The 26,777-nt window shown below is 35.3% G+C and overlaps 1 protein-coding gene across 5 annotated transcripts in view; it reads left to right on the plus strand.

Annotated features, from left to right (window-relative positions):
* The window catches only part of PIGK (phosphatidylinositol glycan anchor biosynthesis class K), a 144,292-nt gene that overhangs the window by 52,596 nt on the left and 64,919 nt on the right, over positions 1-26,777 (plus strand). For all 5 annotated transcript variants that reach the window (XM_045166122.1, XM_044944834.2, XM_006068416.4 and 2 more), the window contains exon 9: positions 184-356. In XM_045166122.1, coding sequence (XP_045022057.1) covers positions 184-356 — 173 coding nt within the window. The remainder of the gene's footprint in view (positions 1-183; positions 357-26,777) is intronic.

Genomic DNA, 26,777 nt, shown 5'->3' on the forward strand with positions numbered 1-26,777 from the left:
AAGTGTCAAGCAGTACAGTAGCAATGAAAGTTTAATCTTTAGAACTACAGTCTTTAATCTTCTTTAGGTTGGGAGAGTTTTAAAAATATACTACAGTCTACTATGTTGTGTTAATGAATTTAATGTAAGCTGTATGAATATGTAAGCATGTGCATTTACTATTGCTATACGTATTTTTTTCAGTTTCAGGTATGCCCCAAAAGTCTGTGTGTGTCTACTCCTGGACATCGCACTGATCTTTTTCAGAGGGATCCTAAAAATGTCCTGATAACTGATTTCTTTGGAAGTGTACGAAAAGTGGAAATTACAACAGAGACTATTAGTTTGCAACCAGATTCAGGAGTCGTGGAAAGCAGGTATTCATCTTAAATTATTTTTTGAATAGAGTATTCTAGTCTCATGGTTTGTAAATTTTTATGTGATATAATAATGAGATGAATATTTGTATTTATAAATAAAATTGCACCTTTCTACCCATTCTTCACTTTAGTTGGTTCTTTGCTTTTCAGATTAATGGGCAAAAGCTCTAAATATCAGTGACAAGCTAAGATCTTGATCAGGGTTATGTTGTAGCTCCAAAATGTGATGTTTGTAAGTAGTGTGAATTCAGACTTGCTTTTAAAAAGACTAAAACTTCCCTGACAACTGATTATGTCTGAGCCATACTTTTCTGTCAGTAGAGGTCTATATGCTGGTTCAGAAGACCTTCATAACTGGGCAGGAAATTTCAAACATTAATACCCTCTAACAAATGTGTATTTTGTCACCTATTGCAGTAGAAGGTATTAAATGACGTAACACTGAATAGGGAAGCTGGCAGCTGGGCATTTAGAGTATAATAGGCCCTAGGAATCTGGCAGAGGCAAGGTAGATAAACATAGAAAGGGGAGATGAGTACCAGGAGACTATAGATGCTAAATGTGTACTTCAAACTCTAGCACAGTGCTTCTGTTCTCAGGATTTCTCTGGACTCCAGCAGTCTGATTAGTTCTTTGCCGTGTATTTTGTTTCCCAGAGTCTGGATTTATGAGTCTGGTTCAATCCTATCTCTGGCTTTTGTCTAGTGTTGTGTTCTATTAAACAGTTTATCTGGGGCTGTTGTAAATTTGAAGTGGCCTTTTATGAACAGGTCCCACTGTTCAGGATTTCTCTGGGGTCCCTTAGTTATTAGTTAGGGAAAGGAATGAGAGAAAGAGAGGTAGGTATACTCCAAGTACTTTCCTCTTGAGGAGTGGATTGTGTGTGAGTAAGTAGTGTGTCCATGCGTGTGTGTGTGTGTGTGTGTGTGTGTGTGTGTGTGTGAAAGAGAGTGAGAGACTGGTTAATTTTGGCTATGTGACTTTAGAAGTATAGATAGTGTTCTGTTTTTCTTCTCTGTAAACATTTTTAAAGGCAACATACTTTGTTGGGGGTTAAGTAGTATCTCAGTTAATATTTATTTTTTTGAAATACATAGAAATTGATATTGTTTGCCATTCCGCTTTGTTATTTGGAATTGTTTCATGCTATGTATTGGAAACACATACTCCAGGGAGCTTTCCTGGATTGCCAAATGGCAACATATAAATTACTTTAAATTTTGAAAATTTCAAAGATTTGTAATTGAGGTTGTGAATGTTTTAGAAATAAATTTTAAAAGCTAGTAGTAAATGTATTTCTTATGAAGATTTGAAATTGATTTTATTATTATTTCCTATTATGATATTCAAAGTCTAGATTTTTTCGTTTTCAATTTCCTATGTCTGTTGGCTTTAAAAGTATTTTCTCGAGACAACAGATGATATCCAACAACAGTATTACTTTTATTTATTATTTAAATACTGTTTCAAGTTGCTTTTGTAAAATAGCTAAACTATACCTTAATACTTAGCAATTGAAATTGAGCTACTGTATGTCTTTTACCAGGTTCATTTTGTAATTTTCCTTGAACCTAAGTCCATAATATAGGGGATACACCTTTTGTTAACCATCTGAATATTGCATTAATTTCCTTTAGTGATAAGGACTGTCTTTATACTTCCTCTGTACTTATTTTCTATTCTGTTCACTTAACACAATATTAAATATAATAGTTGTACAATAAAAATGATTTCAGTGGAATTCTACTAAGTTTTATTATATATTCTGGAAAGATGAGATTTTATCTCATGAAGTATCTATATAGTTCAAAAGCAAAAGTTGTTGGTGCTGATAATTATCTTCATTTAATTAAGGATAAAATTATTTTAAGCATTAATGCCAGATATCAGGCACTGTATTTTGTTTTTTTAATTTTTATTTTATATTGGAATATAGTTGATTAACAGGGTTGTTGCTTTCAGATGCTCAGCAATGAGCAGACACTGTTGAATTAGAGCACCCTCTAGTGTTTATGAATAAATTTTATTTAGAACATTGCTCACAGATGGTTTCATAATTACTGATACTTGTTATCTAATTAATTTAGGAGGATTCAATTCTCAACATATTCCAGAAATTTTTTCTTGGGTGATACAAATACTATCTCATTATTATAGGTGCTATTTATATGCAAATATGAGTGGCAGTTGGATGTTTGTTTAGAGAAAAGTATATTTAGAGATCAGCTATCACAAAAAGCTACTTTATTAAGGAAATTTTGAGGTTGAATGCATATGTAATTTTACAGATCTTAGGTTAAAACATCAATACAATTACTGTTATTAAAATTGACAGTTAAGCTTTTAAAAATAATATTTTCTACATATATTAGGAAAATAATGGAACTCATTTTCCAGATTGTCCATATTTCATATTTTGTGTATTAGAGCAAGCTAAACTAAATTCCAATACAATGGAGAACATTAGTACATAAAATTGACTGAAGTAGCTATATGAAATAATTGTTTTTTAATATGTCTTCCAACATACACATATTATATGAATAAGGTGCAGTCATATACTTAAGTGATAATCATAACCTTAGCGACAACACTTGTTTCACCATGTGTCTTACTGTGTTTTTAAATTTATTAAAATGAGGCAAAATAAGGAATTGTTGCAATAAGCTTGCTTTATATAACTTGATTCTGAACTGTTTTATCCCAGTGTACATAGGTTGACTTTGATAAATAAGCAGACAAACAGCCTCAAACAGCTGGACTTTCTAGAATATAGTAATAAGTCCATGTCAACATTACTTGGTGTACCAGAGTACCCTAGGGAAAATAGCCTATAGCTTGTGAATGTAAAAATACCCACACTAAAATGTAGAAGTGTAAATTCTGTAGGCATTGTCCAAGAAATAATGAAATCTTGGACAATATCAAGTATAAATACTCAATTTTTACCTTGGTTGGTTAGGTGACATCTTACCCTGTCTGACTTTTGCTTTATGCTCTAAATTTAGGCACGTGATTCTATTAATTTTTTGCTGTTGTAATTTTATTCTGTCATACTATAGAATTTCTTTTTCTCTTGAGGCAGTCTTTAGCAATTAAAAATTTTGAATCTAACGGGAAATTTGAGCTGGATGCTTTTCTTATAGATTTCTTATAGATAGAGGGATGAAAATGACCTTAACAAGGTCAGTCTATGTTTTGGACACCAGAGTAGAACTCTTTCAAGGGCTGGGTAAGGAAGTCTGCAGCTCATATAGTCAGTCAAAGATCAGAAAGTTCCTGCCACAGTTTCTAGATTTTAAGCCTTTTCTATGTGCTTCATGCTTTATATAAGGACTATTGCCTAGCCTTATTGGATTGAAAGTAATAGAATCCAACCTGAGCTAGCATTATTTCCTTAAAGATATCTCTTATATAGGTATTCTGTGTTTATGGGACCCAAGGGTAGCTTCCAGTAAGTGATTGAAATCAAGAAGCAGAAATCAGTCAAAAATGTGGGCATTACTCGCTCTGTCTCTGTGTTGTTCTAGACTTTTCTTTCTCTCCTACTCTGAATGTAGGGCATAGAATGTGTTTACACTGCTCTTCTGGAGCTTTACATCCATTCTGTTCATCATGATACTTTGGCCACCTGATGCGAAGAGCTGACTTTTTGGAAAAAACCCTGATGCTGGGAAAAATTGAGGGTAAGAGAAGAGGGTGTCAGAGGATGAGATGGTTGGATAGCATCACTGACTCAATGGACATGAGTTTGAAGAAACTCAGGGAGATAGTGATGGACAGGGAAGCCTGGTGTGCTGCAGTTCATGGGGTTGCCAAGAGTTGGATACAACTTACTGACTGAACAAAGATTGATGATAAAGTGCAACTAGAGAATTAACTTGCTCATTCTCCATTTTAAGCTCCACAGGGGGCTTCTTGAGTAGCCCAGCTTGAGTTAGTTGCTCACCTCTGACCCAGCTGGGCAGTAGTGGGGTCATTTAACACAAAATCTAGGCTACTGGAGGGCCATCCCCAGGTGGATAAGATGAACCTTCCAAAATAAACTTGGAAGCTAGGCAGATACCCTCAAATAAAAATTACATTAATCCCATTTAATTCACATAATTATAAGGCAGGTGAAATTTTCCCATTATACAGATGAGTAAAGTGAGACTGAGAAGGGTTAAGAAACCTGCCTAAAGTCACACATCTAACAAATGGTGTAGCCAAAATATGAATCCAGGAATGCTTCCTACCTCTAAAAAATATATATTATTTTATTTGTTTATAATTTACCCTGAGTTTACTTGCCTTGCTTGCTTTTAAAACGATATAAAGTATAAATGATAGCACAGTGAATTGTCAGAAAGCAACTGCTCATGTAACCACCAGAGAAAGAATTAGAACAAAGCTGGTATACCAGAAGATCCCCCAACCCTTACAGCCCTTCTCAATCTCTGCCCTTTCACTCCCCCTCAAAGTTAACCATTTTCCCTTCTCTTAAACGGAGTTTGCTTTCTTGCCGTTCATCTTGGTTACATCACCTAAACAGGTATCTCTAAACCTTAGGTTTTGTTGCTCTTGCATACTATAGTGCTATGTTTTTGGAAGTCATTTTATATTGTCACTGAAGATGGTGAGTGCAGCCATGAAATTAAAAGACGCTTACTCTTTGGAATGAAAGTTATGACCAACCTAGATAGCATATTCAAAAGCAGAGACATTACTTTGCCAACAAAGGTCCGTCTAGTCAAGGCTATGGTTTTTCCAGTGGTCATGTGTCATGTATGGATGTGAGAGTTGGACTGTGAAGAAAGCTGAGGGCCAAAGAATTGATGCTTTTGAATTGTGGTGTTGGAGAAGACTCTTGAAAGTCCCTTGGACTGCAAGGAGATCCAACCAGTCTGTTCTGAAGGAGATGAGCCCTGGGATTTCTTTGGAAGGAATGATGCTAAAGCTGAAATTCCAGTACTTTGGCCACCTCATGCAAAGAGTTGACTCATTGGAAAAGACCCTGATGCTGGGAGGGATTGGGGGCAGGAGGAAAAGGGGACGACAGAGGATGAGATGGCTGGATGGCATCACTGACTCGATGGACGTGAGTCTGGGTGAACTCCGGGAGTTGGTGATGGACAGGGAGGCCTGGCGTGCTGTGATTCATGGGGGCGCAAAGAGTCGGACACGACTGAGCAACTGAACTGAACTGATGCACCTGTTTTGTTTTGTTTTTTTTTTTTTTCTTCTTCTTTTTTTAGTTTGGTAAAATTAACCTTTTTTAGTGTATATTTCTGAGTTTTGATAAATGCATGCATGTTGGATAATCACCATGCCAATTTATTATTAAAAATTTTCTAGTCTGGCTTCTTTTACTGCCAGAATGCATGTCAGATTCATTCCTGTTGTCACAGGTATCTTTAGTTTGTTCCTTTTTATTGGTGTATCTCACCAATTGGAGGACATTTGCCCCCCAGTTTTAGGCAATTAAATAAAACCACTATAAACATTGTATACAAACTGAAGTTTTCACTTCACTTGAGTAAATATACCTAGGAGTAGGTTTGCTGGTTCATATGGAAATGCATGTTTAGCTTTATAAGAAACTTCCAAACTATTTTCTGTAGTCACTGTACCATTTTGCACTTCTGCAAATAGTTGTTCCATGTCCTTAATTAGACTTGGTACTGTCTTTTTAATTTTAGCTATTCTCTAGATAGGTAGTGATAATCTCATTATGATTTTAATTTGCAAACCCCTGGTTACTAACGACATTGAGCATCATTTCATGTTGCTTACTGGTCATTCATATATGTTTCATGAAGTGCCTGTTTAAGTCTTTTGCTCATTTTTAAAAAACTGGGTTATTTTCAACAAAGACCTACTGTATAGCACATGTAACTCTGATCAGTGTTTGTAGCAACCTGGTTGGGAGGGGGTTTGGGGAAGAATGGATACATGTATATGTATAGCTGAGTCTCATTGCTGTTCACATGAAACTTTCACAACATTGTTTGCTAATCAGCTATAAGTTCAGTTCAGTTCGGTTGCTCAGTCATGTCTGACTCTTTGCTACACTATGAACTGCAGCACTCCAGGCCTCCCTGTCCATCACCAACTCCTGGAGTTTACTCAAACTTATGTCCATTGAGTTGGTGATGCCATCCAACCATCTCATCTGTTGTCTCCTTCTCCTCCCACCTTCAGTCTTTCCCAGCATCAGGGTCTTTTCCAATGAGTCAGATCTTTGCATCAGGTGGCCAAAATATTGGAGTTTCAGCTTCAGCATCATTCCTTCCAGTGAATATTTAGGACTGATTTCTTTTAGGATTGACTAGTTGGATCTTCTTGCAGTTCAAGCGACTCTCAAGAGTCTTCTCCAACATCACAGTTCAAAAACATCAATTCTTTGGTGCCCAGCTTTCTTTATAGTCCAACTCTCACATCCATACATGACTACTGGAAAAAACATAGCTTTGACTAGATGAACCTTTGTTGACAAAGTAATGTCTCTGCTTTTTGATACGCTGTCTAGGTTGGTCATAACTTTTCTTGCAAAGAGCAAGCATCTTTTAATTTCATGGCTGCAGTCACCATCTACAATGATTTTGGAGCCCAAAAAATGAAGTCTGTCACTGTTTTCAGTTTCTCCATCTATTTGCCATGAAGTGATGGGACCAGATGCCATGATCTTAGTTTTCTGAATGTTGAGTTTTAAGCCAACTTTTTTACTATCCTCTTTCACTTTCATCAATAGGCTTTTTAGTTCTTCTTCTCTTTCTGCCATAAGGGTGGTGTCATCTGCATATCTGAGAGTATTGATATATCTCCTGGCAATCTTGATTCCAGCTTGTGCTTCATCCAGCCCAGCATTTCTGAGATCATTCGGTCATCTCTGAGATTGCATCCAGTTGCTGCATTTCAAGACTCTCTTGTTGACTATGATGGCTACTCCATTTTTTCTAAGGGATTCTTGCACATAGTAGTAGATATAATGGTTGTCTGAGTTAAATTCCCCCATTCCAGTCCATTTTAGTTTGCTGATTCCTAAAATGTTGGTGTTCACTCTTGCCATCTCCTATTTGACCACTTCCAGTTTGCCTTGATTCATGGACCTGACATTCCAGGTTCTTATGCAATATTGCTCTTTACAGCATCAGACTTTACTTCCAACAGCAGTCACATCCACAGCTGGGTGTTGTTTTTGCTTTGGTTCCATCTCTTCATTCTTTCTGGAGTTATCTCTCTACTGATCTTCAGTAGCATATTGGGCACCTACCAACCTGGGGAGTTCATCTTTCAGTGTCCTATCTTTTTGCCTTTTCATACTGTTCATGAGGTTCTCAAGGCAAGAATACTGAAGTGGTTTGCCATTGCCTTCTCCAGTGGACCACGTTTTGTCAGAACTCTCCACTGTGACCCGTCTGTCTTGGGTGGCCCTACATGGCATGGCTCATGGGTTCAATGAGTTAGACAAGGCTGTGGTCCATGTGATCAGATTGGTTAGTTTTCTGTGATTGTGGTTTTCAGTCTGTCTGCCCTCTGATGGAGAAGGATAAGAGACTTACTGAAGTTTCCTGATGGGAGAGACTGACTATACCCCAGTACAAAATGAAAAATTAAAAAAAAAACAGTTGTTTTCTTATTGAATTGTAAGATTTCTTTATTCTGGGTACAAGTCTTGTGTCAAATATATGTATTGCAATATTTTTTCTTAGTCTTTGGCCTTCCTTTCATATTCTTAATATCTTTTGAAGAGAAGGAGATTTAATGTTGATAAAGCTCATTTATCACTTTACTTTAAGCTTAATGCCTTTCATACTAGTCACTCCTCTGTGCAAGGATTCTTAAGCTAAATCAAAGTCATAAAGACTTTCCTTTATTTTCTGCTATAAGTTTTATAGTTTTAGCTTTCTTTTTTTTTTGAATTTTTTTTAAAAATTTTATTTTATTTTTAAACTTTACAAAATTGTATTATTTTTTGGATTATGGTTTATTTTGAATTAATTTTTGAGTATAGTGTTAGTAGGAGTTAAGGTTCAGTTTTAAAAATATGACTAACTAGTTACTGCCACACCATATGTTGAAAAACTTGAATTCGTTATTGCATTATGTTGATGCCTTTGTCAAAATCACATGACTGTATATGTGTGGGTCTATTTCTGGACTGTAGTCTGTTTCATTGAACTGTGTCTCTGTTTATACAAGTATTGTACTGTCTTAATTATTTTAGAATTATAATAAGTCTTGGAAATCACCAGTTGGAGGACATTTGTTTTTCTAAGTCCTACAAGTCAGTTTTTCTTTCTCAAGGTTCTCTTGACTATTCTAGATCCTGTTTTTCTAAGTCCTACAAGTCAGTTTTTCTTTCTCAAGTTTCTCTTGACTATTCTAGATCCTCTTGACTATTCTCAAGACTATTCTTGACTATTCTAGATCCTTGTTTCCATACAAATTTTAGAATCAACTTGTCTGTTTCTAAAAAAACCTATTAGAATTTTGATTGAAATTGGATTGACTTCATATATTAATTTGAGAAGTATAGATAGCTTAACAATATTGAGTGCTCTGATCTATGAACATATATCTGCATTTATCTAGATCTCCTGTATTTTCTCTCTGCATTGTTTTATAGTTTTCAGTGGAGAAGTTTTCCATACTTTTTGTTAAATTTATCTCTAAGTATTTTTGGTTTTGATGCTATTTTAAGTGATATTTTAAAAATTTATTTTTCATTTGTTGCTCAAATATAGAAGTACAATTAATTTTTATATTGACTATATTCTTGGACTTTATTGATTCTGGTATTGATCAACACAATCCCAATCAAAATCCCAGCAGGCTTTTTTCTGTAGAGATTGACAGATTCTAAAATTTATATGGAAATAAAATATCATTAATCATATGAGTTCTAGTCTCTGTTTGTAATGTTTACTAGGAAATTAGATAAAATTTAAATGTACGCATTCAGTAGAAACATGAAATTTGGCCAAAATAGTTTATGAGGAATATGAAGCTTTTGATGAAACAATTCACTGAAAATTGCTCATAGTGAATTGATATGATTATGAAACTTTATGAACCAAAGATTCATCAAAATGGTTCAAATAACAGTTGACAGGATTTCTCCCCTACTATTCTACATACTACTCTGTTTTTCAAAGTGATTAACTTCCTCATTGTTATAATTTTATATTAACAAGCATCTTATTTGGCCATTTATTTTATATTGTTATTTATAACTGTTAGTTGCAGTTATTCAGAAGCTCATTAAAGTAGAATATCAGACCATAAAATGCATGTGGTTGATTTATAAAGATACCAAAATTGATGGTTAAATTATTTATTTTGTCATTTTACATACACATAAAGTTTTTTTAATTGAAGTATAGTTGGATACAATATTGTGTTAGTTTTAAGTGTACAGCAAACTGATTTATTTATGCATGTCAACACATATATATACTCTTATTCAGATTCTTTTCCATTATAGGTTATTATAAGATATTGAATATAGTTCCCTATGCTATACAGTGTGACTTTGTTGTTTATTTTATTTGTATTAATAGTAGAGTGTATCTGCTAATCCCAAATTCCTAAATTGCCCCCCTCCTTCCTCCCCTCCCTCCCCCATCTCTTCCCCTTTGGTAACCATAAGTTTGTTTTCTATGTTGGTGAGTATGTTTCTGTTTTGTAGTGCATTTGTATCTTTTAGATTCCACATATAAGTGATTATATATGTCTGTCTGATTTACTTCATTAGTATGATAATCTCTAGGTCTATTTATGTCACTGCAAATGGCATTATTTCATTCTTTTTTATGACAATAATATTCCATTATATTTATATACCACATCTTCTTTATCCATTTATCTCTTGGTGGTTATTTAGGTTGTTTCCACATCTTGGCTATTGTAAATAGTGCCATCATAAACATTGGGATGCATGTATCATTTTGAATTAGAATTTTCATCAGTTTTGGATATATACCCAGGAGTGGGATTGCTGGATCATATGATAACTTTATCTTTAGTTTTTTAAGGAATCTTCATACTGTTCTCCCTGGAGAAGGCACTGGCACCCCAATCCAGTGTTCTTGCCTGGAAAATCCCATGGACGGAGGAGCCTGGTAGGCTGCAGTCCATGGGGTTGCACAGAATCAGACACGACTGAGCGACTTCACTTTCACTTTTCACTTTCATGCATTGGAGAAGGAAATGGCAACCCACTCCAGAGTTCTTGCCTGGAGAATCCCAAGGATGGGGGAGCCTGGTGGGCTGCTGTCTGTGGGGTCGCACAGAGTCAGACATGACTGAAGCAACTTAGCAGCAGCAGCAGCAGCATGTTCTCCACAGTGCTAGGGTTCCCATTTCTCCACACCCTTTTCAGGATTTATTATTTGTAGACTTTCTATGGTGGCCATTCTGACCAGTGTGAGGTGATACCTCATTGTAATTTTGATTTGCATTTCTCTAATAGCGACATTGAGCATCTATTCATGTGTTGGCCACCTGTGTATCTTCTTTGAAGGAATGTCTGTTTAGGTCTTTTGCACATTTTTTTGATTGGGCTGTTGTTTTTTTGATATTGAGCTGTCTGAACTGTTTGTATACCATGGGAATTAATTCCTTATCGGTTGCATCATTTGCAAATATTTTCTCCTATTCCATAAGTTGTTCTTTATTTTGTTTATGGTTTCTTTTGCTGTGCAAAAGCTTTTAGACATAAAGTTCTTACTGTTGTAGTTTAAAAATAATGTGTTGATTATTTTATGGGAAGTTTTTTTTTTGCAGAATTTATTTTACTATGTGAAATTGAAGTTCATTGAATTGGTTTATGACTTTTAAGAAATCAGTGTATAGAAATAGTATAGTAGAATGTAGTATATCCTTTTGTGTAAGTAAAACCTCTCTGAATATAAATTAGTAAATATTAAGTTGACTAAGGATAGTAATTTCTAGCTGGTGTTTTTAGTATTTTAAACTGTGTCAGAGCAAAATTAAATTTAAACACTGAACATAAATTTTTTTTTTTAATTTTGAAAGATTTCAAAATGACATGGTATAATTATTTGTAAAAATAGGACATTAGAGCTTAATCCATTGGCTAAATGTTTAAAGAATAATGTTTTCAATTATATGGAAATTGAAAAATGTTTTCAATTATATGGAAAATTTGACTGTGGGACCTTTATGGTTTCTTTGAATTCTTTAATTCTGTATTCTGTGGCTCTTCTAATTTCCTCACTAATTGTAATATTGTTGCTTTACCCCACTAAATTAAGATTTAATGTCCTAAATGAGTTCATTCAACTTATTAATATCTATTATCTGATGTTACAGAGGCTATTAGAACACATTGATCAACAGCAGGGTCATTGGAGTCAATCTGCTTCTAAATTCAGAGTCTGCCATTTAATAGCTATGTACCTCAAGCAGACCACTTGATTTCTTCGATTCTCTCTGTAAAATGGGAATATCATTCCACTTTATAAAGGTTATTAAGATAATTGATTTTTATTTTGCTTGTAAAGCTCTTCAGTGCTCAAATAGTAGAGTGCTCAATAAGTGTTAACATTGAGAGAATATATTACATGTACTGTAAAATTATTGCTAAAATTCTATTTTTAGTATAATTTTTCCATTTATAAAAATAATTTATTCTGCTTTTTATTAATCTAATATTGGAAAGGAGATATTTCATATCTGGAGGTTTGTCCCTTTATAGTCAGAAGTACTATTAAAAATTGGGAAATTGTGTTTTACCAGAAGGTGGCAGTAGAATTACATATTTGTGTATAAGGAACGCTTTTTTTTTTTTTTTAATGCTAAAGAGTGAGGTAGGCTATACTTTAAAATAAATCATAGTATTTTTTTCTTTCTACCATTAGCAGGAGAAAGAGAGTTTTGATACTGAATTGTCAGTTTAAAAAAGTATGGTAAAAGTACCCTGTATATGTAAGTTGTCTTACTTTAATAAACCTCGTAATGTGGAATTTTGGCTATAAAGTAGGTAAATCTATAGAATCTCTTTGAATTGCTACTCTTTTGGCATATTTTTAGGAATTAATTTATATTTAAAGTAATTAAGAAAGTAAAGGATCAGATAAAATTTTAAAATGTGTGAGGATTATTTATGATAAATTAATAATAAGGATAAAATAGTTTTTATAATTCATCAGTGGGGAAAACTGGATTCAATTTTTAAAAAATTAATTCATATGCTACACGTTAGGATTTTAGTTGTTAGGTAAAGCAAAAGGCAGAAGACAGTTATATTATCAACATAAATCAGTAATCCCATTTAAAAAATTGCCACTTTTGTTGAAATCACAATATGTCATTACATGGTTTCTAAGTATTTTACAGGTGAAGTATTGCCTGATTATTCCTTCTGGTGCTAGATCGAAGCTTTAAGACAGTCTCATGTAGGTAGAAAGAGTCTGGAGATGAATGGACTTGTATTCAAGTTTTGGTTTGGTTCTTGGCTTTATGTCTTAAGGCACATGACTTAATCTGTCCAAAACTCAGATACTTAATCTGTAGAAGGGTGATCTATCCTCTATCTTCAGAGTTATTATGAGGATTAGTGATAAGGTATATAAAATGAGCATACTCTGTCAGTGTATTTCTAAGGACCTTCCACATAAAACTCATCACAACCGTACTGATGTCTCTCTTCCAGTACAAAAGATAGAGTGGAAGTATTACCATCTTTATTTGATTTACTACAGCTCTGTATAACTTGATTTTCATTTTTACCAGCATGCCACTTATCGCCCATTCTGACAGGAATTATTCTTAGGTTGGCCTTCCCATACTTACTCATGTAGTTGATTTTTTAAAAACACTATTTTAGACTTTATGCTTATTTCATTGTGTTTTTAGCATATCAATAATTATAAGTACTAGTTCATTATTGTAGTCTATCAGTCTTTCAGAATACTTATTCTGACTTCATAATATTAAGTGTATCTGTAGGTTTTATTGTGGGGGGATAAATGAAGGGAGAGGACCATAAGGTCTTTATTAGCAATATCCCCATGATTGATATCAATTTTGGGGCACAGTTATTGCTTATTAGAATACTATGATTTTTCTCAGGAATAATGGATGATTTGACATTCATGACAAACTTTTTTTGTAAAATAAAGCCAAACTGTACCATAAAACTGTAAGTAAAGTGTCATTTATATGATTTTTTATTAAATTATATACCTTAATAAATATTATTTAAAGTATGTCTTTTATAAATGTTGTAGATAATTTCCTACAAGATGGCAGGTAATTAAGAGTACTTATTTCAAAATTGATTTTCTCATAAAAATAAAGAAAAAGCAGGAGATTTAAAAATTTATTTGGTTTTTTGTTTTGTCCTGGTGATATAAATTACCAGGTACTTTATATTTGATATTTATGTGAGAAATATTTACACGAGAAAGGGAACATATTAATATTTATTTCTTCATGAACACTGATCGACAGTTTTCATTTGAGCTACAGATGACATTAATCTATGCCACAGTGACTAACTTTATTATTCTTTATCTTTGTCTACATGAATTTCAAATATTCAAAGTTCTTGTCATATTCAGTAATGTTTTAGACTTTTCACTGTCTTTTGTTTGATGAAATTGTCACATATTATTTTGAAAGTACTTTCACTAAGAGAGACATGCAGTAGATATTATTATGGAATGTCTTTTTTCAATGAGATTGATCAACTTCATTTTAACTTCCAATAGTAAGAGCCTTTTTTTATATATAATTTTTAAAATGTTAATTTTGTTACACCAAAAATATATGTATTAAAAGTATGTAGCTTGAGAGATGGAGTAGGAGGATTGCATGCTTTAGGAGAGTATTTTGTACTTTCACTTTAAGGTACTGAGACAGGTAATAATGAATTACATGATTAGACATAAATTATGAGTTTAGGCAATCTCTGGCTTAAAGATGCCACACCCCGTTTCTGTTGTTTGCAGTAGGAGTTGCAACTGCTCAAATTGCTTTGCATAAACATGATGTATACATTTAAAATCTTGTGTTCAGTGTTAGGGAAAGCTCTAATTTATGTTTTTAAAAATAACTGATGTTCATAGTAATTTCACTTTAGTGTGCTAAAACTCTGTAATACATATTTTCTAAATCAATGAAGATGATTAAAATGCATCTTGTATGCTTTTAATGTTAAAGGTAATTTTCTTTCCCTAAATCTTTGGAAATTAGGAACAATAAACCTTGAGTATCCAGATATTAGGTAACTCTAATAATAAAGAATACATGAAAGTTGCTAGTGAGGGGCTCTGAACATGAGAAATTCCATTTGAATGAAACATTTCTCAATAAAAGAATACCCTGTAATAGTCAGAAATAGATATAACACTGCATTTTTCTAGAACAAGAAATTAATATAAATGAGTTAGAGAGGCTTGAAGGTTTGAAATTAATAAGGAACAATCATTTGACTTCACTTTTGGAATTGTTGCTGACTCAATTTTTCTGAAATAGTCTTCTATTATAAAAAACCTAGATGTTATACAGGTATAGGGGGAAAAAAAAACCCTTTTTAATAGGTATAAAAGAAAAGCACTTTTAAAAGCATAGCTGAGCTACCAAGAAAATAGTGTGGAGACAGACACCATTGTTTGATGACTTGCATTTCTGATTTTTTCCAGATTGAGCTAGAACTGGTGGCACTTCCTTATTAAGGGAAAGAAGCTGCACAGGTTCAGTTGCCCATAATGATTTTAAATAGTCACAGCTGATATTCCAAACATGCATCTTCCCTAAAGTGAAAGTGAAAGTCACTCAGTCATATCCGACTCTTTGCGACCCCATGGACTGTACAGTCCATGGAATTCTCCAGGTCACAATACTGGAGTGGGTAGCCTGTCCCTTCTCCAGGGGATCTTCCTGACCCAGCAATTGAACTGGGGTCTCCTGCATTGCAGGCGGATTCTTTACCAAGTGAGCTATCAGGGAAAGCCTGTATATCTTTCCTAAGCAGCTGGCAATAAGCTAAGATTCTTTGTCTCCTTTGCAAGGCCTGCTTAGCTTTACTATAAAACAAGTATCAGTGGGTGGGGTAGCTCTCCTGGAGCCAATCCATGATGTGTCCAGCTGCACCTTAATCCAACATGTCTTTACAGACAATGACGTTCTTTATCCTACTGAAGGCTTTTTTTTTAATCTGTGAGGCAAAAAATATCTATTGCTGAACAGTCGCTCAGTAGAAAGCTCCACTTTCTTCAATGATAAGGAAATCTCTTGGAGAAAAATTTGGATTTAAGGACCTAAAATCCAAGTGGTATACAAACATAGAAGGCAAGGTTCCCTATGATTACTGCTATAGAAATCTGGAATTCTTAATTACCATGGCTTTGTGTGAGATTCAATGGCTGCACGTCCATTTATGGATGAATGGGTTTAAAAAAGTTAACTATCAGCTTAAAATTGACTACGCAGTTAAACTATCTTTACAGAATGAACAAAAATAAGGGCATTTTCACATATAGAAAAGCTGAGAGTATTTTGAATCAATACTTTCTTACTTAAATGACATCTAAAGGGGTCACTTCTTGAAGAAGGCAAAGGAGCCAGAAGAGAGAGATCTGATACAAAGTAATGAAATGGAAGTATATGCTAAGTGGCTTCAGTCATGTCCGACTCTTGCGGTAAAAATGGATTATGTTTTATAATTGTGATAGTAGTGATGATGATAATTATTTGGGGAAGTAAGATTAATCAAAGTACTGATGTCTTTAATAGCAGTATGTAGAAAGAACAGGAAGTTGTTGGTTTGGTAAGTATACATTTTACATATTAAAAAGTACTTCTGACTGTTTAGAAACAGGAAATAAGATAAAAAAAAAAACCAGGATGGGGAAGAAGTGGAATTAAAAAAAAATCAGTGAGGAGGCAGCAAAGCAGTGAAGGTGAAACAGAAAAAAAAGGAAGAGTTGAAACTACAAAGTAGGGAAACAATTATAATTAGAAGTTGCTTATAACACTAAATTTAAGTGAGTTAATCCTAGTTTAAGACAGATCATCATATTAGGATAAAAAGAAATCTAACTATAGACAGAAAACATAATGACATTACATACTGAAAATAAAAGCATTACCAAACTACTGGTACTCAAAAGAAAGCTTGTACAGTTATATTGATATTAGATAAAATAGACTTCAGGAAAGGGCACCATAAACATAATGAGGGCAACTGATGGTAAAAGATTTACTCATTAAAAGGTAAAAGCATGTTAAGCTTTTAGTTACCTAATAGCATAGCCACAATATATATTTTTAAAATTTATGTAACTTACAAAAGTGTTTGATAAATTCACCACTTTAGTAGATTTCAATATCACATTATCAGAAATTGATGAAAGATTCCCCCAAAGATATGAGCAACATGATTCACTGACAGATTCAACAGTTATAGAATAAACATTCTTCTCAAGGCCGTATTAATATCTTAAGAAAACTGACCCATAGTTGGCCAAAAAGCACACCTTAACAACTATAAAGTGTTTGTAATGTGGAGCATGTTTTTCTGATCACAATATAGTTGTTAAAATCAGTAGCAAAAAAAGATTATATATTTTATTGTTTAGTATGTATACGTGTAGAAATTTAAAAGCACATTTTTGAGTTATTCTTAGAATAAATAAAAATGATGGAAAATTTAAAAATATTTAGAAGTAAATGATAATGAACATTTTAATTATCAGAAGTAGTTGGATATAGATTCTAATTCTGGAATGAGGAAAAAATTTGCACTAGGCTTATGATTCCACCAAAAACAGCTAGAAAAGCCAGACAAAAATAATACTTTTAAAGGCTACAGAAGCAATGTGGACAGAGAAGGTAAAAATACAGATTTGGGAAAACTTTTCGGAGATGAGCTGAAAGTCTGTGAACACTTTTCCACTGAGTTAATTTGCTGATTCTGGGAGTAGACCAAAGGTTGAGAATCTGGGTTTGCTCCAGGCAGTGGGTCATTCATTGCTTGTGGACAGAGAAACCAGCTAAAATTTTGGTGATTGTGTGAGGTTAGGGTGACCCAGTTGTTACTCGATCAGAAATTAGTTTCCCTTTTAAGATATTTGCCTCAATCACATGACCAGTTTCCCTTTCAAAATATTTGCCAAATTTTGCAGCTAAAGGAAGGCTAACTGCTGAGCAGAAAACTTCTGAAAACAAAAGAACTGAATTTCTTAGTCTTACAGTTCTGAAGCAATAAAGATCTTCAGGGTGTGATTCCCTGAAGAATACCCCAGGAGAGAGTCGACAGTTCTGGAGATGGTGGTGAACTGACCCAGTTCCCAGCTACTTTCCCTCTGGATGCACTTGCTGATTCTAGATGCAACAGGAGCAAAGGTTAGCAAATTATGGCCTATGAGCCAGGTTTGGTCTGCTGCCTGTCTAGTAAAGTTTTTTTTGAAAACAGCCACATTCATTTCTTTATTCATTTACATATTGTCTATGGATGCTTTTGTACTTTATGGCCAGTCCAAAATATGGACTTTATGGCCAGAAAGTCTTTGGCCCTTTGCAGGAAAAAAGTTGTGTACCTCCATGTTAGAAGAATCTGGGCTTGGTCTCAGAGTATCAGTAATGGGGACAGAGTGACCAGTACAGCTTATGGCAATTCAGTGGGGCTGGAGTGTGTAATTCTGAAGCTATGCAGAGCAATGGGACAAAAAACTAAGCCAGGAACCTCTGAAAAGCATGTGGAATTTTCTGCAGTCACTCTTTGTTGAGGTGACAAAGACCTGCCAGGCTTGAATTTAAAATCTTGAAGAGTCTCACCATAAGATTAGGGGTAAATTAAAGATTGAATGAGTTTTGTCAAAATTCTGAGGCAGTCTTAATTCAGCTGAATCACTGACTGAATGGTAGTGTCTACCATTCACAACACCACTCTCTAAGTGCCTGCCAGAACACTGTGTGGATCTTCTCAGATGGAAAGTAGCATTGTCAGTAGGTTTTTTCCCGCCTTTAAACAAGTATGTAGTGTGCTATACACAATCAATAAAAAATTACTAGGTGCATAAAATGGAGACCATTAGGACTATATGTGTGTGTGCTAAGTCACTGTAATCGTTTCCAACTTTTTGAGGCCCTATGGTCCATAGCCCTCCAGGCTCCTCTGTTCATGGGATTCTCCAGGCAAGAATACTGGAGTGTGTTGCTGTGCCCTACTCCAGAGGATCTTCCAGACCCAGGGATGGAACTGATGTCTCTTATGTCTCTTGCATTGAAGGCTGGATCTGAACCACTAGCACCACCTGAGAAGGCTTTATGACTATATTACAAGAGAAGAACAAGCAAAACAGAATATAGAAGTAGACCTTGAAGTGATTAAGAACTTGAAGTTAGTAGAAAAGAACCTTGAAATACCTATTTTTAATATGTTCAAGAAAATAGGAAAAAATTCTTGAAAACAGATTAAAAGACAGGGAATTCACAAGAAAAAATGAACATATCTAAGACATTGAAAATTTCATGCAAAGATGGGCTCGATAAAGGACAGAAATGGTATGGCCCTAACAGAAGCAGAAGATGTTAAGAAGAGGTGGCAAGAATACACAAAAGAACTGTACAAAAAAGATCTTCACGACCCAGATAATCATGATGGTGTGATCACTGACCTAGAGCCAGACATCCTGGAATGTGAAGTCAAGTGGGCCTTAAGAAGCATCACTACGAACAAAGCTAGTGCAGGTGATGGAATTCCAGTTGAGCTATTTAAAATCCTGAAAGATGATGCTGTGAAAGTGCTGCGCTCAATATGCCAGCAAATTTGGAAAACTCAGCAGTGGCCACACGACTGGAAAAGGTCAGTTTTCATTCCAATCCCAAAGAAAGGCAATGCCAAAGAATGCTCAAACTACCACACAATTGCAATCATCTCACACACTAGTAAAGTAATGTTCAAAATTCTCCAAGCCAGGCTTCAGCAGAACGTGAACCATAAACTTTCAGATGTTCAAGCTGGTTTTAGAAAAGGCAGAGGAACCAGAGACCAAATTGCCAACATGCACTGGATCATCGAAAAAGCTAGAGAGTTCCAGAAAAACATCTATTTCTGCTTTATTGACTATGCCAAAGCCTTTGACTGTGTGGATCACAATAAACTGTGCAAAATTCTGAAAGAGATGGGAATACCAGACCACCTGATCTGCCTCTTGGGAAATTTGTATGCAGGTCAGGAAGCAACAGTTAGAACTGGACATGGAACAACAGACTGGTTCCAAATAGGAAAAGGAGTACGTCAAGGCTGTATATTGTCACCCTGCTTATTTAACTTCTATGCAGAGTACATCATGAGAAACGCTGGGCTGGAAGAAGCACAAGCTGGAATCAAGATTGCCGGGAGAAATATCAGTAACCTCAGATATGCAGATGACACCACCCTTATGGCAGAAAGTGAAGAGGAACTAAAAAGCCTCTTGATGAAAGTGAAAGTGGAGAGTGAAAAAGTTGGCTTAAATCTCAACATTCAGAAAATGAAGATCATGCATCTGGTCCCATCACTTCATGGGAAATAGATGGGGAAACAGTGGAAACAGTGTCAGACTTTATTTTTCTGGGCTCCAAAATCACTGCAGATGGTGACTGCAGCCGTGAAATTAAAAGACGCTTACTCCTTGAAGGAAAGTTATGACCAACCTAGATAGCATATTCAAAAGCAGAGACATTACTTTGCCAACAAAGGTCCATTTAGTCAAGGCTGTGGTTTTTCCTGTGGTCATGTATGGATGTGAGAGTTGGACTGTGAAGAAGGCTGAGCACCGAAGAATTGATGCTTTTGAACTGTGGTGTTGGATAAGACTCTTGAAAGTCCCTTGGACTGCAAGGAGATCCAACCAGTCCATTCTGAAGGAGATGAGCCCTGGGATTTCTTTGGAAGGAATGATGCTAAAGCTGAAACTCCAGTACTTTGGCCACCTCATGCGAAGAGTTGACTCATTGGAAAAGACTCTGATGCTGGGAGGGATGAGGGCAGGAGGAAAACGGGACGACAGAGGATGAGATGGCTGGATGGCATCACTGACTCAATGGACATGAGTCTGGTTGAACTCCGAGAGTTGGTGATGGACAGGGAGGCCTGGCATGCTGCAATTCATGGGGTCGCAAAGAGTTGGACATGACTGAGCGACTGTACTGAACTGAACCGAAGACATTGAAACGACCATTCTAGAACTGAAAAATATAGTATCTGAATTGAAGAACTCAATGACTGGCTTGACATCAAATTGGATACATCAGAAAACAGCATAAGTGTACTTGAAGACAATTCAGTAGGGAAATGATCCAAGCTGAAGCACAGAAAGAAAGAAAAGAAGAAAGGAACAGAGGAAGGGAGGGAGTGTGAGAGGAAGGGAAGCAGGAATGAAAGAAGGAAGAAGGAAGAGTAAGGGATATTATTAGGCTCAGTAAAATGTTATAATGTGTGTAAATAGTGTCTTAAACTAGAGGACAGATTGAAAATAAGGAAGCAGCAATACATGAAGAGATAATGAGCAAAACTAATGAAACGTATGAAACACATCAGATTCAAGTAATTCTACTAATTCTGAGCAGGATTGTTACAGTGAAACAACATCATAGTCAAAATGTCGAAAAATCACAGACAAAGAGAAAAATCTTAAAAGTCCACTGAGAATGCACAGTGCCTTTAATACTGACATAAACAGTGGATGCTGTAAAGAACAATATTTCATAGGAACCTGGAATGTTAGGTCCATGAATCAAGACAATTTGGAAGTGGTCAAACAGGAGATGGCAAGAGGAAACATCAACATTTTAGGAATCAGTGAACTAAAATGGACTGGAAAGGGTGAATTTAACTCAGATGACCATTATATCTACTACTGTGGGCAAGAATCCCTTAGAAGAAATGAAGTAGCCATCATAGTCAACAAAAGAGTCTGAAATGCAGTACTTGGATGCAATCTCAAAAATGACAGAATGATCTCTGTTTGTTTCCAAGGCAAACCATTAATTATCACAGTAATCCAAGTCTATGTCCTGACCAGTAATGCTGAAGAAGCTGAAGTTGAATGGTTCTATGAAGACCTACAAGACCTTCTAGAACTAACACCCAAAAAGATGTCCTTTTCATTAAGGGCACTGGAATGCAAAAGTAGGAAGTCAAGAAATACCTGGAGTAACAGGCAAATTTGGACTTGGAGTACAGAATGAAGCAGTGCAAAGGCTGATAGAGTTTTGCCAAGAGAACGTACTGGTCATAGCAAACACCATCTTCCGACAACACAAGAGGAGACTCTACACGTGGACATCCCTAGATGGTCAATACAGAAATCAGATTCTGTATTCTTTGCAACCAAAGATGGAGAAGCTCTATACAGTCAGCAAAAACAAGACCAGGAGCTGACTGTGGCTCAGATCATGAACTCCTTATTTCCAAATTCAGACTTAAATTGAAGAAAGTAGGGAAAACCACTGGACCATTCAGGTATGACCTAAATCAAATCCCTAATGATTATACAGTGGATGTGACAAATAGATTCAAGATATTAGAGCTGATAGAAATATGGACGGAGATTCTTGACATTGTACAGGAGGCAATGATCAAGACCATCCCCAAGAGAAAGAAATGCAAAAAAGGCAAAATGGTTGTCTGAGAAGGTAGTACAAATAGCAGAGAAAAGAAGAGAAAGGAGTGAAAGGCAAAGGAGAAAAGGAAAGATACACCTGTTTGAATGCAGAGTTCCAGAGACTAGCAAGGAGAGATAAGAAAGCCTTCCTAGGTGACCAATGCAAAGAAATAGAGGAAAACAATAGAGTGGGAAATACTAGGGATCTCTTCAAGAAAATTAGAGATACCAAGGGAACATTTCATGCCAAGATGGGCACCATTAAGGATGGAAATGGTATGGACCTAACAGAAGCAGGAGACATTAAGAAGAGGTGGTGAGAATACACAGAAGAAATATACAAAAAGATCTTCATTACCTGGATAACCATGATGGTGTGATCACTCACCTAGAGCCAGACATCCTGGAATGCAAAGTCAGTGGACCTCACAACAAACAAAGCTAGTGGAAGTGATGGAATTCCAGTTGAGCTATTTCAAATCCTAAAAGATGGTGCTGTGAAAATGCTGCACTCAATATGCCAGCAAATTTGGAAAACTCAGCAGTGGCCATAGGATTCAATGATCCTATGGCCATAGGATTCAATGATCCTATGGCCATAGGATTCAACTAGAAAAGTCAGTTTTCATTCCAATCCCAGAGAAAGGCAATGCCAAAGAATGTTCAAACTGCTGCACAGTTGCACTCATCTCACACGCTAGCAAAGTAATTCTCAAAATTCTTCAAGCCAGACTTTAACAGTATGTGAACTGTGAACTTCCAGATGTTCAGTCTGGATTTAGAAAAGGCAGAGGAACCAGAGGTCAAATTGCCAACATCCATTGAATCATCAGAAAAGCACGAGAGTTCCAGAAAATCATCCATTTCTGCTTTAATGACTATGCCAAAGCCTTTGACTGTATGGATCACAACACAAACTATGGAAAATTCTTTAAGAGATGGAACTATCAGACCAACTTACTTGCCTCCTGAGAAATCTGTATGTCAAAAAGCACCACTTGGAACCGGACCTGGAACAATGGACTGGAAAGGAGTACGTCAAGGCTGTATATTGTCACCCTGCTTATTTAACTTACATGCAGAGTACATCATGTGAAATGCCAGGCTGGATGAAGCACAAGCTGGAATTAAGATTGTGGGGAGAAATATCAATAACCTCAGATATGCAGATGACACCACCCTTATGGCAGAAAGAGAAGAAGAACTAAAGAACCTCTTGATGAAAGTGAAAGAAGAGAGTGAAAAAGTTTGCTTAAAACTCAACATTTGGAAAACTAAGATCATGGTATCCGGTCCCATCACTTCATGGCAAATAGTTGAGGAAATAATGGAAACAGTAGCTGACTTTATTTTCTTGGGCTCCAAAATCACTGCAGATAGTCACTGCAGCTATGAAATTAAAAGACACTTGCTCCTTGGAAGAAAAGGTGTGACCAACCATAGGCAGCATATTAAAAAGTGGAGACTTTACTTTGCCAACAGTTGTCCATCTAATCAAAACTCTGGTTTTTCCTGTAGTCATGTATGGATGTGAGAGTTGGACTGTAAAGAGAGTTGAGCGCTGAAGAATTGATGCTTTTGAACTGTGGTGTTGCAGAAGACTCTTGAGAGTTTCTTGGACTGCAAGGAGAACCAACCAGTCCATCTTAAAGGAGATCAGTCCTGAATACTCATGGGAGAAAGGACTGATGTTGAAGCTGAAACTCCAGTACTTTGGCCACCTCATGCAAAGAGCTGACTCATTTGAAAAGACTTTAATCCTGGGGAAAGATTGAAGGCGGAAGGAGAAGGGGACAACAGAGGAAGAGATCGTTGAATGGTATACCGACTCTATGGAAATGAGTTTGGGTAAGCTCCCAGAGTTGGTGATGGACAGGAAAGCCTGGCACGCTGCACTCCATGGGGTCGCAAAGAGTTGGACACGACTGAGCGACGAACTGAGTGACTGAAACAGCAGAAGCCATAAACAACAGAATGACATTTTTAAAGTACTGAATGGTAGAAAACTTCTAACCTATACATCTATACACAGCAAAAATATCTTCCAAAAATGAAAGTGAAATAAAGATGTCTTCAGTCAAACAGAGCAATTTGTTGCCAGTGCATCTGAACTACAGTAAAAACTAAAGGAAGTACTTTAGCCAGAAGTATAATGATTCTAATGGGAAACAGAAATTTAGTAAGGAATGAAGAGAACCAGAATAGACATATGTATCATGTAAGATAATTAAATATTGATAGTACCAAAAAAAACCACCTAATCTCTGTTGAGTTAAAACAATATTTGCTTAATTAAAATATATTATAGCAGCAATGCAAAAGGCAGAGGGATAATTAGAATGAAAGTGTTGCAAAATACTATTCTTATTGGAGAAATGATAAATGTGGGTCATTTGATTAGATTACAAAGACAAAGTTTGATGTTATAATGTCACTATAATTATTATAAACTACCATGTTAATAGAGAAAAAAGATTAATAGAGTATTCGGTTAATTCAAAGAAAAAAGGAAAGTAAAACATCAAATAGATGAGAAATAGAAAATTGATATTAATATTAAACACAGTTGTATCAGTCTACAAGTTAAGTATAATTGGACCAAATGCCCTCTTTCAAAGAGTAAAATTATCATACTAATTTAAAACAAAATCTCAAAATGTGTTTACATGATGCATTTTCAGTATAAGGTTATAAAAATCACTTGGAATGTGACTCAAGTAATACAGGAATATGGGGGATTTAGGAAAAAAATAAGTAAAAGAAATAAATCAAGCCTTCGAGTAAGAGAATTTGCTTTTTTATCAGTTGTAAAAAAATATGTACCTTCTCCCAACAAACTTCAAATAAGCAGTAGGCTTAGATGGTTTTTATTTGTGGCGTTTACCAAACATGTGAAACTGGCATACAAACAGAACAGACAAAGAAAGCATGCTACCCAATTAATTTGATGCAACTAGTTAATTTTGAACCCAAAACTAGACAAGAAGAGAATGAAAAAATAATAGAACCAACCTCATTTTATTATTACACTTGTACAAATCTTTTTTTAAACAGATGTACAAATCTTAAATTCAGATCCAGTTTGTAAAAGTAAAAATACTTCATGACCAAATAGAAGTTATCTTAAAATTCTAGGAATGATTTTGAGTTAGAAAATATATTAATGTATTTCATTGTATCTGTACATTAAATGAGAAATAGTTTGTAATTGTTTCAGTAGATGCAGAAAAAGCACCTGATTAAAATTCATCAATCATTAATGATGAAAGAAAGCAACATAGCTTAGTAAACTGGAAATAGAGAGCTGCCTTGACTTAATAAAGGCTGTATATCTAAAGCCAGAAGAAAACATTACATTTTAGCGTGACTCTTTAGAAGAATCTCTATGAAAGTCAGATGAGATAAGAATGCATACTCTATTGCCATCTACACAGGAAGTCCCAAATAATGCCAGAAGACAAGCGAATGATAAGAGGTATAAGGATCAGGGAGAGGCAACTTTCCCTGTTGTTTTATCTTTTTTCTTTCTTTTTTTTTTTACAGACTGTATAATAGAAAATCTAAGAGACTCTACCATTTAATTATTAAACTTACAAGAGTTGGGACATAATGTGGAAAGATATTATACTAACCAATCATAGCTATTAAAAGAAATGCTTTAGTTAGTGTAATATCAATAATATGATTGATAAAGCTTAACTGCAACAAAGTTAAAATGCCGTAAGTAGTAAAAATAAATACAAAGTTAAAAGAGAAACTCTGGGTGAAATTATTTGCAACACGTATGTCAAAAATTTTCTTTCCGGATTATATAAGTAACTGCACATAGATTCTTTTTAAAAGACACCCCAATAGAAAAGTGACCAGAGGAGATACAGTTTGGAAAAGAAAAACTCATGTCCAGTGACTTGTGAAGTATTTTTTAAAAGGGGAAATGGAAATTAAGACAATGAGATACTGTTTCTTGTAGGAAATTAAGTGGTGATGAGGGAAGTGGGAAGAGGGAAATGGGAATTTACACATTTCTGATGGCAGTGTAAATTGATGCAGCCCCCTTGGATAGTAATTTGGTTGTTACTTGGGAACCCACTCCAGTGTTCTTGCCTGGAGAATCCCAGGGACGTGGGAGCCTGGTGGGCTGCCGTCTATGGGGTCGCACAGGGTCGGACACGACTGAAGCGACTTAGCAGCAGCAGCAGCAAAATTTAAAATATGCATAACAATGACCCCTCAAGTCCACTTCTAAATAATTACTTTAGAATAGGGGTTAGCAAACTTTTTTTGTAAAAGGCCAGCTAAGTAAACATTTTAGCCTTTGTAGGTCGAATGGTCTCAGCTGCGAATACTCTTATTGTAGTGCAAAAGAAGTCACAGATAATACATTAACAGATGAATGGGTTCAAATAAAACTTTATTTATAGACACTGAACTTTGAATTTTATATGTTTCATTTGTCATGAAATAGTCTCCCTTAATGTCTTTTTAACCATTAAAAAATGTAATAGCTTACAGCTATTACATATAGAAACAGATGACAGGACAAATTTGGTCTATGGGCTGGCTATAGTTTGCTGTGTTATAAAGCATCTTGCACATGTAGACAAAGCAGCCTGGAAGAATATTTTATGCAACATTATTTCTAACAATAAATAAAAGCAGATGTCCATCCATAATGGAATGTCTAAGTAAAATGAAGCATTTTCGTATTATATGTGTGTATACACGTGCTCTTTGAGAATTTTCCACAGTTTATTGTGATCCACACAGTCAAAGGCTTTGGCATAGTCAATAAAGCAGAAATAGATGTTTTTCT

This window comes from Bubalus bubalis, chromosome 6, assembly GCF_019923935.1.
Source record: "Bubalus bubalis isolate 160015118507 breed Murrah chromosome 6, NDDB_SH_1, whole genome shotgun sequence".
Lineage (NCBI taxonomy): Eukaryota > Metazoa > Chordata > Mammalia > Artiodactyla > Bovidae > Bubalus > Bubalus bubalis.